A 14,780-nucleotide genomic window follows, 5' to 3' on the forward strand; every position below is an offset into this window, starting at 1 on the left:
CGCGCCCGGCCTTAAGTCGTTATTTTTAAGAAGAAAGTAAAATGCTTTGAAAGGAGGCACTTTTGATCACACCAGTTAGAAACGCATTCTCTCTCTCATTCTCTCTCTCTCATTCTCTCTCTCTCTCTCTCTCTCTCTCTCTCTCTCTCTCTCTCTCGGCTTCAAACTACAGGGTAATGCGCCACTTCCTCGCAAACATACTGGTTGGGCCGAATGAAGGAAAACGTAATTTTAGCGGGTCTTCATTTTTTGGAAGAGTAACTCAAAAGCTCATCAAACAAGGCGCGGACACAGAACCGAGAAAGTAACATTATCATTTCCACGGAGGACAGATCAGGCTCCTCCCGAAGAAGACATTTAACCCGAGTTCCCGCACAATTTTCCCAGTAGTCTCCTTTCCGGCCGTGACTTGCGTCATTACCGTTGCGTCTTGTCATTGGACGGTTGACGGGTGACGGCGCCTGCGCGATACATTCCTTTGAGGGTCGTGGGCCGACGCCATTTTGGCCCGAGAGGCGCTAGGAGGAAGTAGAACGCCGACCCCTTTGCCTGCCGGCCTCCCGGGTACGGCCTTTTCTTCCGGGGCTTCTAGGTCGAAGCGTTCTCATCTGCGGCTGCTGCTTTCTTAACTTTCGGCACCCTCCAAACTCTCTGGTCGGGCGGGGACGTCTGAGCACCGGTCCGCGCCATCGGGGGTCACACAGCCAGGAAGGAGGTGACGGGGGCGGCGCGGGGCGCGGACACTCTCCGCTGAGAGCCCGCCTGCGATGGACTCGGAATATTACAGTGGCGACCAGTCAGGTGGGGCAGGAGTTCGGGGGACAGGGATGGGGGACGGAGCAGCTTCTCGGCGGAGTTTGGCTTTGCATCTTTGCGGGGAAGGGAGGGGAGGAGGGGGAAGCCCCTGAGAGGTTCCCTCCCCTCACCCGGCCTGAAGTGAACTGAGAGGCTGAATGGGAAGAGCTCGCCGACCAGCTGTGAGCCCAAAGTTACAACCTTGGGGAGGGGATTCTAAAGGGAAAGCCATCTTCTGAATCGGCCAAGGTTTTTCCTGAAATTGAAAAGTCACTTCCATATATTAAGCTCCCACTGTGTGCAAAGAGCAAGGGAGGAAGAAGTGTCTACTGAAGGATTTTTCGGGAGTTGAGAGTTTTCTGAGAATCCTAGGGACTAGGATCTTCCTTAGACTTTTAACTCCGCGGGTTAGAAGTAGTTTAGTCTCGCCTGTAACAACACAGGACGTAAGAAAATGCAGGACACTTGTTTGAGTTGCATAAATTCTTTAGACTAAGGAGTGCACCTCTGGCACTTATTGATGGGTTTTGTGCTTTTCCTTCACCTTGAGATCTTTCCTTCACCGACGTCTCCCTTCTTTCCTTTTTATTCAATAAACACTTAACTGGGCTCCACTTGGCTAGCACGCTGCTAGGCACCCGTGATACAAAGTTGAGTAAGGCAGAACGTAGTGGGAGAAAACACGTTACGTTTGCTTCCCCTTATGTGCTAGTTCTATTTGGGCATTCTGTATCAACGTGCTTAAATTGTTTAAGCGTTAAGCATTTTTCTGTTTTGAGTTCAGGTTGTTTCATTATGTATGACAGCAAGTAGTAACAACTACAGTCTTCCAAGCATGTGCTGCTCTTTTGCTTAAAACGTTTCCTGTTGTTTTTAGATTAGTTTTTTCAATTCATTTGTGTTTTTAAATAACTTTTTAAAAAAGTAATTATATATAATACATGTACATAGGTTAAGTGCTAAAAGAGGTAACAAAAAAATAGTACCTTGATTTACCCCTAACCCCCACCAACTTTCTATTCTCTTAGCTGTTTTTTGGTATTTACCTTTGTATTCCTGATTTATTCTGTCTCTTGTTGCATCATTTTTAGGCATTCTGTAATGATGACTGTTTTGCTAGGACAGTGTTTTAGCCTCTATGTGCCCTCTTCTCCCCCATACTCCCACTGTTGCAGCATAATTGTTAAGCTTCAAAACTGTTTTATTATGATTGTGTAATTACTTTTTACTCCTTAACTGAGTAGCTCATTAGTATGATAGTGATTGCATTTGTACAACCTTTTGTTTTTCCTGAGGTTGACTATTTCATTTTAAAAAATGTTTATTTTTATTAATCCCCTAACCAAGTTTTGCTGCATCCTCAAACATCCCTAAATTCCTCTAAATACAGTTTTACTTTATGAAGTATTGGTTACAGTTAGGTAGCAATTCATATTTACCATTTTGTAATATTATGACACGTGCATTAATTTAATGAGTTTTCACTATTTCCGGACTGGAGTTCCTTCCGTTCTTCATTCATAAACCAATAAGTACGTCACATACCAGGAAGTGTTCTGGCCTTTAGGGATTCAGCAGTGAACTAAAATCCTTGCTCCTGTGGCACTTTGATTCAAGTGGAGGAGACTCACATTAAACAACTTGGTAAATCATGTAGTATGTTAGAAGGTGGTAGGTGCTATGGAGAGAAAGACTCAATTTTTATCATCAATGAAGTTCAGATAGTTAAATGGCACACTGTTATTTAGAATTTGTTGACTTGGTTTTTAGTGGTGTTTCTTAAGCTTCATTCCTTTTATGATGTACTTTTGCTACCACGCATGTCCCAGTACATGTTATGGTTGTTGATATTAATATTTGCATGAGTATTGTTTAGTTCAAAGTATTAACATGATTAGTTATGCTTCATGCATGGTAACTTTTGCTTTTATGTAGTATCCTTGATTCATTGTGTTCCTTTCAGCTGTAGATATCATCCATCTTACAGCATAAGTGGGTTTTTGTTTTATTTTTAAGCAGATGATGGTGGCGCTACCCCAGTACAGGATGAACGAGATTCAGGGTCAGACGGTGAGGATGATGTAAATGAGCAGCACTCCGGATCAGACACTGGAAGTGTACAGCACCATTCAGAGGTACTGACTAAACATCTTCGGGGAGGTTTTTCCCTTGCATTCTATGAGATCTGTTATATTTAGGAGTTGTAGAGTCCCTGTCATGGGGTCAGTCAGTATAAAATAATAGAAAATTTCTTCAAAAATAAATAAATAGGGATAATCTGGTTGCTGAAGAAATCATAGGGAAATAAGGTCTGATTGGGTCACATTTCAAATATTAGGCAGTTTTTTAAAAAATTTTTTTTAATTTTTTGAGACAGGTCTTGCTCTGTTGCCTAAGGTAGAGTGCAGTGGGGTCATCATAGCTCACTGCATCCTCAAACTCCTGATCTCAAGTGATCCTCCTGCCTCAGCCTCCCAAGTAGTTGGGACTGCAGGAGTGCACCATCACGCCTGGCTAATTTTTTTGGTTATTTTTGTAGAGACTGAGTCTTTCTGTTTCTCAGGCTGGTCTTAACTCCTGGCCTCAAGCGGTCCTCCCACCTCGGCCTCCCAAAGTGCTAGTGGCTCACGCCTGGCCTAAATATTAGGCAGTTTTTAACTGTGCATATCAAGTCAGAAAATGAGCCAGGCCTTTGATATTTGTCTAAGTTTCTCCATTCCCCAAATAATGTCTTATTGGCACAATAAACATTTTCAATCTCAAGAAATACTAGTTGAAATAGAAAGTTATAGGGGTTATTACCTATCAAAATTTATATCAGGATTTGGCCTTCTAATTTTGCATTGTTACATGCATATAATGTATGTAATAACAAAGCAAATGTAATTTTAAAGTATATAATGTATGTAATAACAAAGCAAATGTAATTTTAAAGTATATAATGTATGTAATAACAAAGCAAATGTAATTTTAAAAGCTGTTTTTGTTTAATACAGAGTAGGATTGGATCTTGTGTATGTTTTAACATATTTGGCCTAATGCATAAGTATTTCAAAACTACTTAATTTGCTTTCCTGGTTATACAGTCTCTACTGCACAGTGTTAACAAGATAAAATTGGAACATTTTTTCAGTAATCAGCCACAAGCTTTGGTAGACACAAACTGAAACAAATAGGAATGATAAAGATGCCTTATGTTTTCTTTTAAGAACTTTATATGCCGTATACTTTGCTTGATTACACATGTGCAGAAAAGTGTCCAATTTTTAGTAACAGTAATTCTTAGAAATTGTAATTAGTATATTCACATGTTTAACAAATATTTATAGAATGCATGCTATGTGTTAAGCTCTTTTTTAGGTGCTTTGGACTATCAGTGACTAAAAGTCAAAATCCTTCTCTTGGATTTATTTTCCAATGGGGAGGGAAAGACATTAAACAGTATACATTTTTTAAGAATTATATAGTTTGTTAGAAGGTAAAAAATGCTGTGGGAGAAGAAGAAAATTAGAACAAAGTGAAGGGTGCCAGGATGGAGGGCAGGTTTTGGTGTTAAATAGGGAAGTCGATGTAGGCCTTATTAAGTGACATTTGAGCCAAGGTGTGAGAGGAGGTGTAGGGATAGCCACATAGATATGTATATGTAGAAGAAGAACTTTCCTGGCAAAGACCCAAGGTGGGAGTGTGCTTGATGTCTTCAAGGAGCACCAAGGAGCCAGTGTGGCTGGAGTGGCGTCAGTAGTGGGCAGGGGAGGTCAGAGAGCTAAATGAGAGTGTGGAAAAGGCTCATCTTTTATAGATTTTTATGTCGCTCAAGTTTTTGTATGCTCTTAAACATTTAGAGTAAATTCTAATATACCAATTAATGATAGGTAGAAATTACTTGATAACATAAACATTGTTACAGAACATTTAGTGCATGATATTTCAAATTTCTACTTTGGAAACAGCATCAGGAGTTTGACCAGTGTCAGTTTAGAACCTGTTAAGGTAGTCATAATGTGGCTTCGTGCTGCACTTACAAACATAATGTAGGCTCGCCTTTCAGCATCTTCAGCTACTTTTTTGTAGTGATAATGGATTCTGAATAAATAAATGTGTGTGATGAAAATTTGGAAATCACAGAATCCTTGACTAAGGATCAACTTAACTGTTTTCGACTTTACAATGATGCAAAAGCTGTATGCATACCCATACAGCCACTCTGTTTTTCATTTTCAACACAGTATTCAATAAATTACATGAGATGTTCAACACTCTATTATAAAATGGGCTTTGTGTTAAGTGATTTTGCCCAACTGTAGTGAGTGTTCTGAGTATATTCAGAGTAGAGTAGGCTAAGCTGTAATATTTGGTAGTTCAGGTGTATTAAATGCATTTTTGACTTAAGATATTTTCAACTTAACCATGGGTTTATTAGGATGTAACCCCATCATAAATTAAGGAGTATCTGTATCTAAAATTTAAAGAAAAAGATTATGAGAGGCTGAGGTGGGAGGATTGCTTTAGCCCAGGAGTTCCAGGCAAGACTGGGCAATATAGCGAGACCCGATCTCCTTATAAAAATTAAAGTCAGCATCACTGCTATCACAGAAATGACTATTAACGTTTTGACATTATTTCTCCTGCATTTTCATTCTCTCATATGTATATAATGTGTTTCTCTCATATGTATATAATGACTTCTAAGAAGAAATTTTGGATTGTTTTCCCATTAAAAATATTTTTTAGAAATTAATGGAATGTTAAAAGAGTACAGTTCTATTAAATGAAGCAGTGCACATTACAGGACTAAAGCCCGAAAGATATATATTAGTTTGACAAACTTAGTGGCTTAAACCAACGCATTTATTATCTTACATTTCTGGAGGTCAAGTTTCAAATGAGTCTTACTGGGCTAAAATCAAGGTGTCAGCCAGGGCTGTGTTCCTTCCCTAGGGAAGAATACATTTCCTTGCCTTCTTCAGCTTCTAGAGGCCGCCTGCATTTTTTGGCTGAGGCCCCTTTCTTCATCTTCAAAACTCTGATCTCTTCTTTCTGTCATCACATCTGTGTCTCTGACTGTCCTGCGTTCCTCCTGTAATGACCCTTATAATTATATCGAGCCTACTGGGTAATCCAGGATAATCTCCCTATCAAGATTCTTGCCTTAATTACATCTGCACAGTCCCTTTTACATGTAAAGTAACATTTGCAGGTTTCAGAGGTTAGGACGTGGACGTCTTTGGAAGCCATTGTTCTGCCTACCACAGATGGTGCTCCTAATTTGCCAAATAATGATTTGCATTTTAGAATTTAGGCTAGTATTTTTTTTTAATTCATTTCACCTACAATATATACTCTGCACACGTATCTTTAGATCTCTAAGGAATATAAACACACAATCTGTAAGGTAGTGGTCAGTGTAGGAAATGCTGATAAAATTTTGAAGACCAATAATTTTTGCAGATTTATTAACCACTTCATTAGAAGACGATGTTATTAAAAAATAACTTTTAACTTATTTTTTTAAAATAATTGTACATAAGTAAGTTTCATGTCAGACTACCTTAAGAAAATAAGAGTTTAATATACCATATGTATTGTGTGGGGCCTCTAAATCTTTCTGTCCAGGGAGTGTGTCCTGTCCATCTGTCATTGATGGGCCAGCCTAATGGCTATTCTTAATATCTGTTTCTTGTATGGTTGGCTTTATTTTTTTCAAGTTTTGAAAAAACTCAGTGATCAAGATAAATATTTTAAAACTCAAAATTAATGCAGAAAGATATGATGAACAAAATATCAAAATCTTAAAATCAGGATCAGTAACAGTGTGTATTGGTCTATATTGTTCAAGTTTGCTGTTTCCTTATTGAGCTGATGTCTAATAGTTCTATCCAACTGTTTTCTCCATTATTGAAAATGGATATTGGAGTCTCTAACTATTATGATTGAATTATCTATTTCTCCCTTCATTTCTGTCAGTTTTTGCTTTATGTATTTTGGTGATCTGTTATTAGGTGCATATATATTTATAATTGTTACATCTTCGTGATGGATTGACTCTTTTGTCAGCATAAAATGTCCTTCTTTATCTCTAATAACATTTTTTTCTTTTAAAGTCTATTTTGTCTGATATTGCTATAGCCACTCCAGCTTTCCTGTGTTTGCTGTTTGTATGATACATACATCTTTTTCTGTCCTTTTGCTTTCAGTCCGTTTATGTCTTTGAATCTAAAGTGTGTCTCCTGTTGTCATCATATAGTTGGATCATGTTCTTTAAAATCCAGTCTGTCTTTCGATTGGATTATTTAATCTATTCACATCTAGTATTAATAGAGTTGGAGTCTGCCATTTTACTTTTGTGTTTTTTGTTTCATGTCTTTTTGTCTCTATTCTTTCTTTACTGCTTTTTTTGCATTAAGTGGATGTTTTCTAATGTAGCATTTTAATTTATTCACTTTTTTTTAGTGGTTGCTCTAGGATTTACCATGTACATCTTAATTTACCAGAATCAACTTCAGATGAATTGTATCTTTTTTTTTTTTTTTTTTGCTACGGTAGAAACAGCCTTTATTGATTGGAATGCGAAGTGTGAGAGGAGGGGATAGGATAGGACAGCTCCCACTCCTGGGGTGGTGTCTGTAGACCCTGCTGCCACCCTTGGAAAGCTGAATTGTATCTTAATTCTAGTGTTAAAGAGAAACGTTACTCCTATGTAGCTCTAGTCTCTTTTTTCACTTTTAAAAATATTGTTATACGTACTGCATTTATTAATGTTACAAATCTAAAAGTACATTGTTATAATTATTTACCTTCTCCCATCATTGCCTTAGCCTAGTACAACTTTGTTCCTACCCATCTCCTTTGTGCTGTAATTGGCAAATACATTAAATTTCTATATGTCACAGGCCCAACAGTACATTATATACATATTATTTTATGCACTTGCTATCTAAATCAGTTAAAAGAAGAAAAAATCAAATATATTTATACTATCTTTTATAATTATGTAATTACATTTATAGTGCTCATTGTGTTTTCATGTGGATTCAAATTGCCGTCTGAGATCTCTTGTTTTGAGCCTGAACTTCCTTTAGTATTTCTTGTATAGTGTGTCTTCTAGCAACAAATTCTCTCAAGTTTTAGTTATCTGGGAAAGTATTTTTTTGTTGTTGTTAAGTCTTTATTTTTTTAAAGTAATCTCATTTGATATAGGATTCTTGGTTGATGGGATTTTTCTTTTTTTTGGCCTGTGGGCACTTTGAATATGTAATCTCACTACCTTCTGGCCTTCATTGTTTCTGTTGAGAAGTTAGCTGGTAATCTTATTGGGGTTCCCTTGTAAGTGATGAGTCATAATTTCCATTTCTATGGATAGTCTCTATTTGATGCAACATTATCATCATGCTGTCTTTACTTCTGGCTCATGTGTTCCTTTAGTTCTATGAACATGTTTACAATAGCCACTTGAAATCTTTTTCTGATCTGTCTAATCGGTTGCTCTCACAGGCCATTTCTGTTGCCTGCTTCCCCGCCCCCATCAATGTATCAGTTATATACTTGCCTGGGTTTTTTGCATGCTTCTTTATTTTTTGTTGGAAACGGGAAATTTTAGAGAGTATTGTAGCAACTCTGGATACTGGTCCCTTAGGGGAGTGTTTTTGTTATTTGCTTACTTATTTGCTTAGTGACTAGCTCCATTATTTTAATGAAGTCTGTTTACTCACACACAGTGTGAAGTCTCTGATGTTGTTCCTCAAGGAAGTACAGATTGGGGTACACTCAGGGTCACCTGGGCTGGCAACAGTATTGGTAGTGCTCTTTTTTTCTCATTCTCTGACCACACCCAGCTGTTAAACTCCACTTTTTGCCCCTTGATCCTGCCATTGTTTTCAACAATGCTCTGGGGCATAAATTGTTCCCCCAAACTAATCTAATTAAATTCTGGCTCCTTTGAAGGAATAGTTTCTGAGATCAGTGTTTGATGTTTGCTCTGACCCCAGGACGGCTCCTCCAAGTACCTTCCACCACAACTTCCCCAAATTTGATTAGAAATGAAGTAAGTTTCTTTGGGGAGAGATTAGGAGCTATTTGGTTTATAACCTGCATTTTCTCTAGGCAAAATCTCTGAGCCAGAGTCTGGAGCTGAAGGTGGGAGCAATGGCAGGCTTCTCTATGAATGACCCCCCAGCTCTAGAAGCTGAGCTCTGGGTGAGCGGTAGGAATGAGGTGGCAACCTGAAGTCCTCTCGGCTTGCCTCTCCTGGCATAGTCTGACACGCTGGGGTAAGAGTGATCAGGGCCCCAGTATTCTCACCATGCTGTGCCCACAGTAGAACCTTTCCGTGAGTAAGGGCTGGGCAACATGTGGGAGCCCCCACCTCTCAACTGCACCCACACACAACTTAGCCTCAGCAATAGGCATCAGAGGGCAGATGAGAAACACTGACGTGTCCTGCTCTTCCTGGGAAGAAAGCCCTCTGACTGGAGGCAAAGGTAGGGCAGGGGCTGGCTCTGTGTTCTTGGCTGCAGTAGTAGGCCGTAGAGTCTCTGCCTCCCTTACCTGGGAAGTTAGAAGGGGGGGCTGATCTTGGTTCAGATATCAGAGACTCTAGCCTCTTGTTGAATTTGTGTAGATGTTTGTCCATTTGCTCTTTGCCCTTAGTGCTGTTTCCAGAGACTTGAAATGGTTGCTGTTAAATAATTTCACCAGTTTCACTGGGGAGCAGGCCAATAGAACTTCTCATGCTGTGGTGCCAGAAGTCCTCATTTGACTTCATTTTTATCCCTTTTACTGATTGGTCAAGCCTGTCCACGTTTCCAAATTCAAATCCCAGAGGGACCCAGTATGCTTTGTCTTTTATAACCCTCTGTATCGGGCCCTTTGTTCTGTTTCATCTCATTGGGTCTACTGTCTGTGTGTGGATGGGTCAGGTCCCCCGAGTCCTGTACATGGCCCCCCCTGCACAGAGAGCAGCCTAGGTTGCTTTCCTGAACAGGAGATTCTGGGCAAGCTAGTGGTAGGTATTTTGGGGCATCCCTGTATATTACAGGATGTTTATTGTCTTGGTTCCTGGGCATTAAGTCAGATTCTAGTAGCATATCCTCCCTGGTCATTGACAACCAAAAATGTCCCTTCACATTCCCAAATGCCACCTTGGGTAAAGTGCCAGAACCACCCTGGGATGAGAACATAGAGATGGAAAAGTGAGGATGGTAAGCATAGGAAAGGAAACAAATACTCAACAATATAGAATATGAGTGATTAAAATGTAAGAATACTTGTTAAGAATGGCAATGCAGCTATCGAGATTGTTTTAAAAGAATACGTGGTTACATAGAGAATTCACCATGTGGCTATTGAATTGTTGTGCTTCTAGATCCTGGTTAATTTTTTGAAGTAAATTTACATAGATAATAGATTGAAAGGAGATTGCTTATGCCAAAATGTAAATGATGTTGATCTTCGGGTAGTGTGGTTATGTCTTATTTCTGCGGTACACATTAATCTTTAAAATCAAAGGGAAAATAATTTAATAGAATAACTGTGCCATCATTTTATATGGTAACCCAGTTTTATAAGCATGCATCAAATAATTTAAAAAGTACTAAAAAATTCAAAATTTAGAAGAACCTTGTAAAGAACCCTTTAATATAAAGATAAACCTTTTCTTTACTAGTTTTTTTTTCTCTTTTTAATTTGTCTTTAGTATATATTCCCTTACTGAAAAATTATCAAATTGTCTCTTAACAGATTAGATGGAAGGATGCATGGAAAGGTAGTTTTTTAAATTTGAAGAAAAAGTATTGAAGTTTAGACTCAGTATTTTCTTTGAAGATTTTTTTATTCCCAACTACCATGTACCTCCTGTGCAATAGGAGATAGTTGGCATTCATTTCTCTGTCCCCAATTTTGTCATATGATTTCCGAATTAAGATAATTAAGTCTTTAGATTAGAATGTGTTTCCCTAAATTTTGGCACTATTGCTTAAGTTTGTATAATGTGTGTGATAATTTATTACCCATATCTTTCAGTAAACATTTTTTGAGTGTTTACCATTTGCTAGGCACAGCAATGCAAACATAAAGCTTTAAAGTGTCCAGATGGGTGTAGCAGACCTGCAAACAGGTGCCTACTGTACAGTGCATCATTACAGAAAGGACACATACGAAGTTGTGTGGGAGGAAGCTTAGTAGCTATGATATTGCAGCCGACTAGAGAGTGAGTTGGGGCTGTGGTAATTCTAGCTAGAGGAGCAGCAGGTACAAGGCCTAGAATTGGGAATGACTTGGTATATTTCAAGAATGATTATTGTGGCTGGAAATGGAATAGCTTAATGGAAGGTGATGCTGAAGAATTAAGTTTCGGCCAGATGGCTTCACATGCTTTGTAGTGGGGCAGATAGGGAAGAAGGAGAAGGACTTTGTAAAGATCTTTTTGCATAGTCATCACTGGAAATACAGCTTTTTAATGAAGCAGTTTGAGCACCAAGTTGAGGGTTGGCCCTCGAATGTGACCTAGTTATAACTAGTTGCCAGTTCTAAATTTTGTTGTTTTACTTTAATATTCTCTTGGACAGCATGAAATTAGTTGTATGGTTTTTGTCAGCTGGTTTCTGTTTTAAGGACAATATATTGAAGGAAATGTGTATTTTAAAATCCAGAAGCTTGTAGAGTACATCTACATAGACAAGTAGAGTGTTCCCTTCGTGAGGGTCCCACAGAAGAAAAATATGGTGTGGGAGTATTGAGGAAGAAGGTGTATGGAAATGGAACCTGGGTTTTCCTTGCTTTCTGACTGCAGGCAAAGCACTGCAGTGGCCCAGCCATCCTTCTACTGTTGAAGTTGGTGATGGCCCTGGTTAGCTCCAGCCTCACTTTCAGTTGAGTAAAGATGGCAGTCTGCTCTTGTTTGGATCTTTCCAGCAAGAGGTTGTGTTAGTATAAGGAAAACATCCTTATGGGGAGGACCTCAAAACAACTAGAAGATTCTTCTTGGCCACTACTGTCCTTGTTAACCCTATTTCTTACTAGTTGTTATGATTCCATTTATGCTTTGTACTAGGTTTCAGCGTTTGTCTTCGATTCTGCCAAACTGAGGAGAAAAAATATTATTTTTCAATAAATAATGTTTACTGCAAACATTATTTTCCATATATTTTCTGTTAAGCATTGTTTGTGGGATTTCTTTTTCATTTTGGTGAATGTATTTTGAGTGTCTTCTTTATGCTGCAGGTAAAAGATACATTTTTTTTTAAATGGCCTCTGTTTTTTTTTTTTTTTTAAGGTCAGTATATGATGAAGATAAATGTGTCAGTTACCTTACAGTGAAGTAGTAATGGATGTCTGAGATGGTATGGACATGTGAAGTAGAGAATGGCTAAGCAACTCAGCCTTCCCAGAGGATATATTTGAGCTGAGTTTTGAAGGGCGAATGTTTTGTATTAAAAATTAAAATGATTTTGTTATTAATGATCAGTAGTATTTATTGAATGCTCAAAGGCTCTGTGCTAACTGCTTTACATGCATTTAATCCTCATAACAGCCCTTTAAAATATAGATACTATTCCTAATGTCATCAGATCGAGGACACTGAGGCTTGAGGAGTTAAAAAAATTTCCGTGGATGACACAGTAGAAAGTGTCAGTGCCAGAGTTTGAATCCCAGGGTCTTTTTGACCTGTCACATTATGTTGCACAAAGTCCATTCTACCTTGAGAGAAGATGAAAAAAGCTTCAGGAGGGGAATATTTTTGCCAAATTTTGAGGTATGAAATGGATATGGCAGGAGAAAGATATTCTAGACGAAGGCATGGAGGTCAGAGTGAAGTTCGTTTCACACTACTAGAACTGGAGTAGAATTTCTAAAATAAATACAGATTCTTTGACACCTTCCCTGGACTTAGTGAATTAATACAGAGGTTGGTATGGTCTTCACCAAAGCTCCCTTAGTGATTCGTATGCACAGTAAAGTTTGGGAACTGCTGGTGTAGTGCATAGGGGTGGTGTTGGTGAGAAGGCAGAAATGGATCTAGAGAGATGGGCAGGAGTTTGTGTCATTGTCATAAAATCTTAAACTTTGTGTATAGTTTTTTTTCTAGTATTCTTTATCAGGAGTGCTTTTGCTTTTGACTCTTTCATCGTAAGAACTACCAGCTTTTGACAGACAAGAGACACTCTGGTATATAGCTTCACTTTATTTTGTGTGTGCTTGTTGTAAAATTGGAGTCTCAAGTGTTGCAACATTCCAGGAACTACGCTGGATTGACAGCATTGTGTTAGTTTATTGCTGGATTTCTCAGATTCTTTCATAAGCTTATTAAACTGATATGTAATAACAAACTCCAGTAAGAGAGTTTCAAATACAGCTTCTGGAAGTAGGCTCCAGTGAAACATATTTTCGAAAATGTTCCTATAGATATTTCCTCGTGGAATTTACTGTGTGACTTACTTTAGTATTGAGTGTTCTACCAATTTATAATGATAGAGATAATGATAGGGTAGTATGCAAGGTCAAGTGTTTTGAGTTTGATACTTTTGATGGATAAAGAAGCAAATGTCCTGGGTTTTTTGATTCTTTACAAGGGTTTCTATTTGACAAGATACTACTTTGAAATTTACAAATTAATATTTGCCCTGTGGCAATTTTATTATTATTTACTTTGGCAGTTTAAGAAGGTCACTTATCTGTGTGTGCGTGTGTATGCGCGCGCGTGTGTGTGTGTGTGTGTGTGTGTGTATGTATTGTGGCTCTGGTCCATAAAGAGTTTGATTACTATTTGTGTGCTGAGGAGAACAAGGCTGTTCATTATGATGGATAACCAGTAGTTATTTATAACCGCAGTGTGAACAATTGCTAAGGAGGAGGTATAAGCCATTATAGACATTCCTAAAGCCTCTAAGGGCCCTCAGAGTGCTAAATTTCTCTGACAGTTACCAAGAGGGAATTTAAGAAAATGGATTTTTTTTTTCCCTAGGAGACAAGGTCTCCCAGGCTGGAGTGCAGTGGTGCCATGGTAGCTCACTGTAGCCTCAAACTTCTGGGCTCAAGCGATCGTCCTGCCTCTGCCTCCCAAATAAGCTGGGACTACAGGTGTGCGCCACCATGCCCAGTGAATTTTTCTTATTTTTTGTAGAGATGAGGCCTCAATATGTTGCCCAGGCTGGTCTTGAACTCCTGAATTCAAGCGATCCTCCTGCTTTGGCTTCCCAGTGTGCTAGGATTATAGGTGTGAGCCACCATACCTGGCCAGAAGATAACATTTAAGTGCCAGTTTCTACTATTAATTTGTTGTACTCATATCTGACTTTTAAAAAACTGTATTTTGGATTTTTTAGGTTTGCAGTTTAATTGCTAAGGCCGTAATGTTCCGTTTTGCCTTTTATTTTAGTTTGCCTCCTACTTTAGTTTGCCTCTGCTGGTATTGTATGCCTCTCTCCCCTGACCCCACAGTCTAGTTAAGTAAGTCATCACAGACTAAGTACAGAAGTGCCTGTGTCTGTACATCTTTTGCAACTCAGTTTCATATAGATGCACTTCCTGTAGGCTTTCAAAACATAAGTATACCATCATAATAGTGCATAATCACACTATATTGTTATGGTATGTTTTGCTGGCTCCTCATTAGACAATAGCTACTTAAGGTCAGGCACTGGGAAAAATTCAGACTTGATTCCTAGCACCTTGCACATAGTAGACATTAAATAAATGCTTATTGAATTAATTATTTCTCACTTTATATTATTCCTACTTTACTGCTCTATTACTCATTCAGCTAATACAGGTTGAATATCCCTTATCGAAAATGCTTGGAACCAGAAGTGTTTTGGATTTCAGAGTATTTACATGTACGTGATGAGCTATCTTGGGATGGGACCCAAGTCTAAACGTGAAATTCATTTGTATTTCATATACAGCTTATTATATGTAGCCTGAAGGTAATTTTCTACATTATTTTTAATAACCTTACACATGAAAGTTGTGTTGGGTATTTATGTGTGGAA

The 14,780-nt window shown here is 38.4% G+C and overlaps 1 protein-coding gene across 3 annotated transcripts in view; it reads left to right on the top strand.

Annotated features, from left to right (window-relative positions):
- Positions 1–470: 470 nt before the first annotated feature.
- IWS1 (IWS1 homolog (S. cerevisiae)) overlaps positions 471–14,780 on the top strand; it is a 45,489-nt gene continuing 31,179 nt past the window's right edge. For 2 of the 3 annotated variants that reach the window (XR_001137710.1, XM_012649940.1), the window contains exons 1-2: positions 471–801; positions 2,815–2,930. Coding sequence is in view for 1 of the 3 variants with exons in the window: in XM_012649940.1 (XP_012505394.1) it covers positions 768–801; positions 2,815–2,930 (150 nt within the window). In the remaining 2 variants the exon portion in view is untranslated. The remainder of the gene's footprint in view (positions 802–2,814; positions 2,931–14,780) is intronic. The other variant, XM_012649941.1, reaches the window with a different exon arrangement.

Source organism: Propithecus coquereli, unplaced genomic scaffold, assembly GCF_000956105.1.
Source record: "Propithecus coquereli isolate 6110/MARCELLA unplaced genomic scaffold, Pcoq_1.0 Scaffold307, whole genome shotgun sequence".
Classification (NCBI taxonomy): Eukaryota; Metazoa; Chordata; class Mammalia; order Primates; family Indriidae; genus Propithecus; species Propithecus coquereli.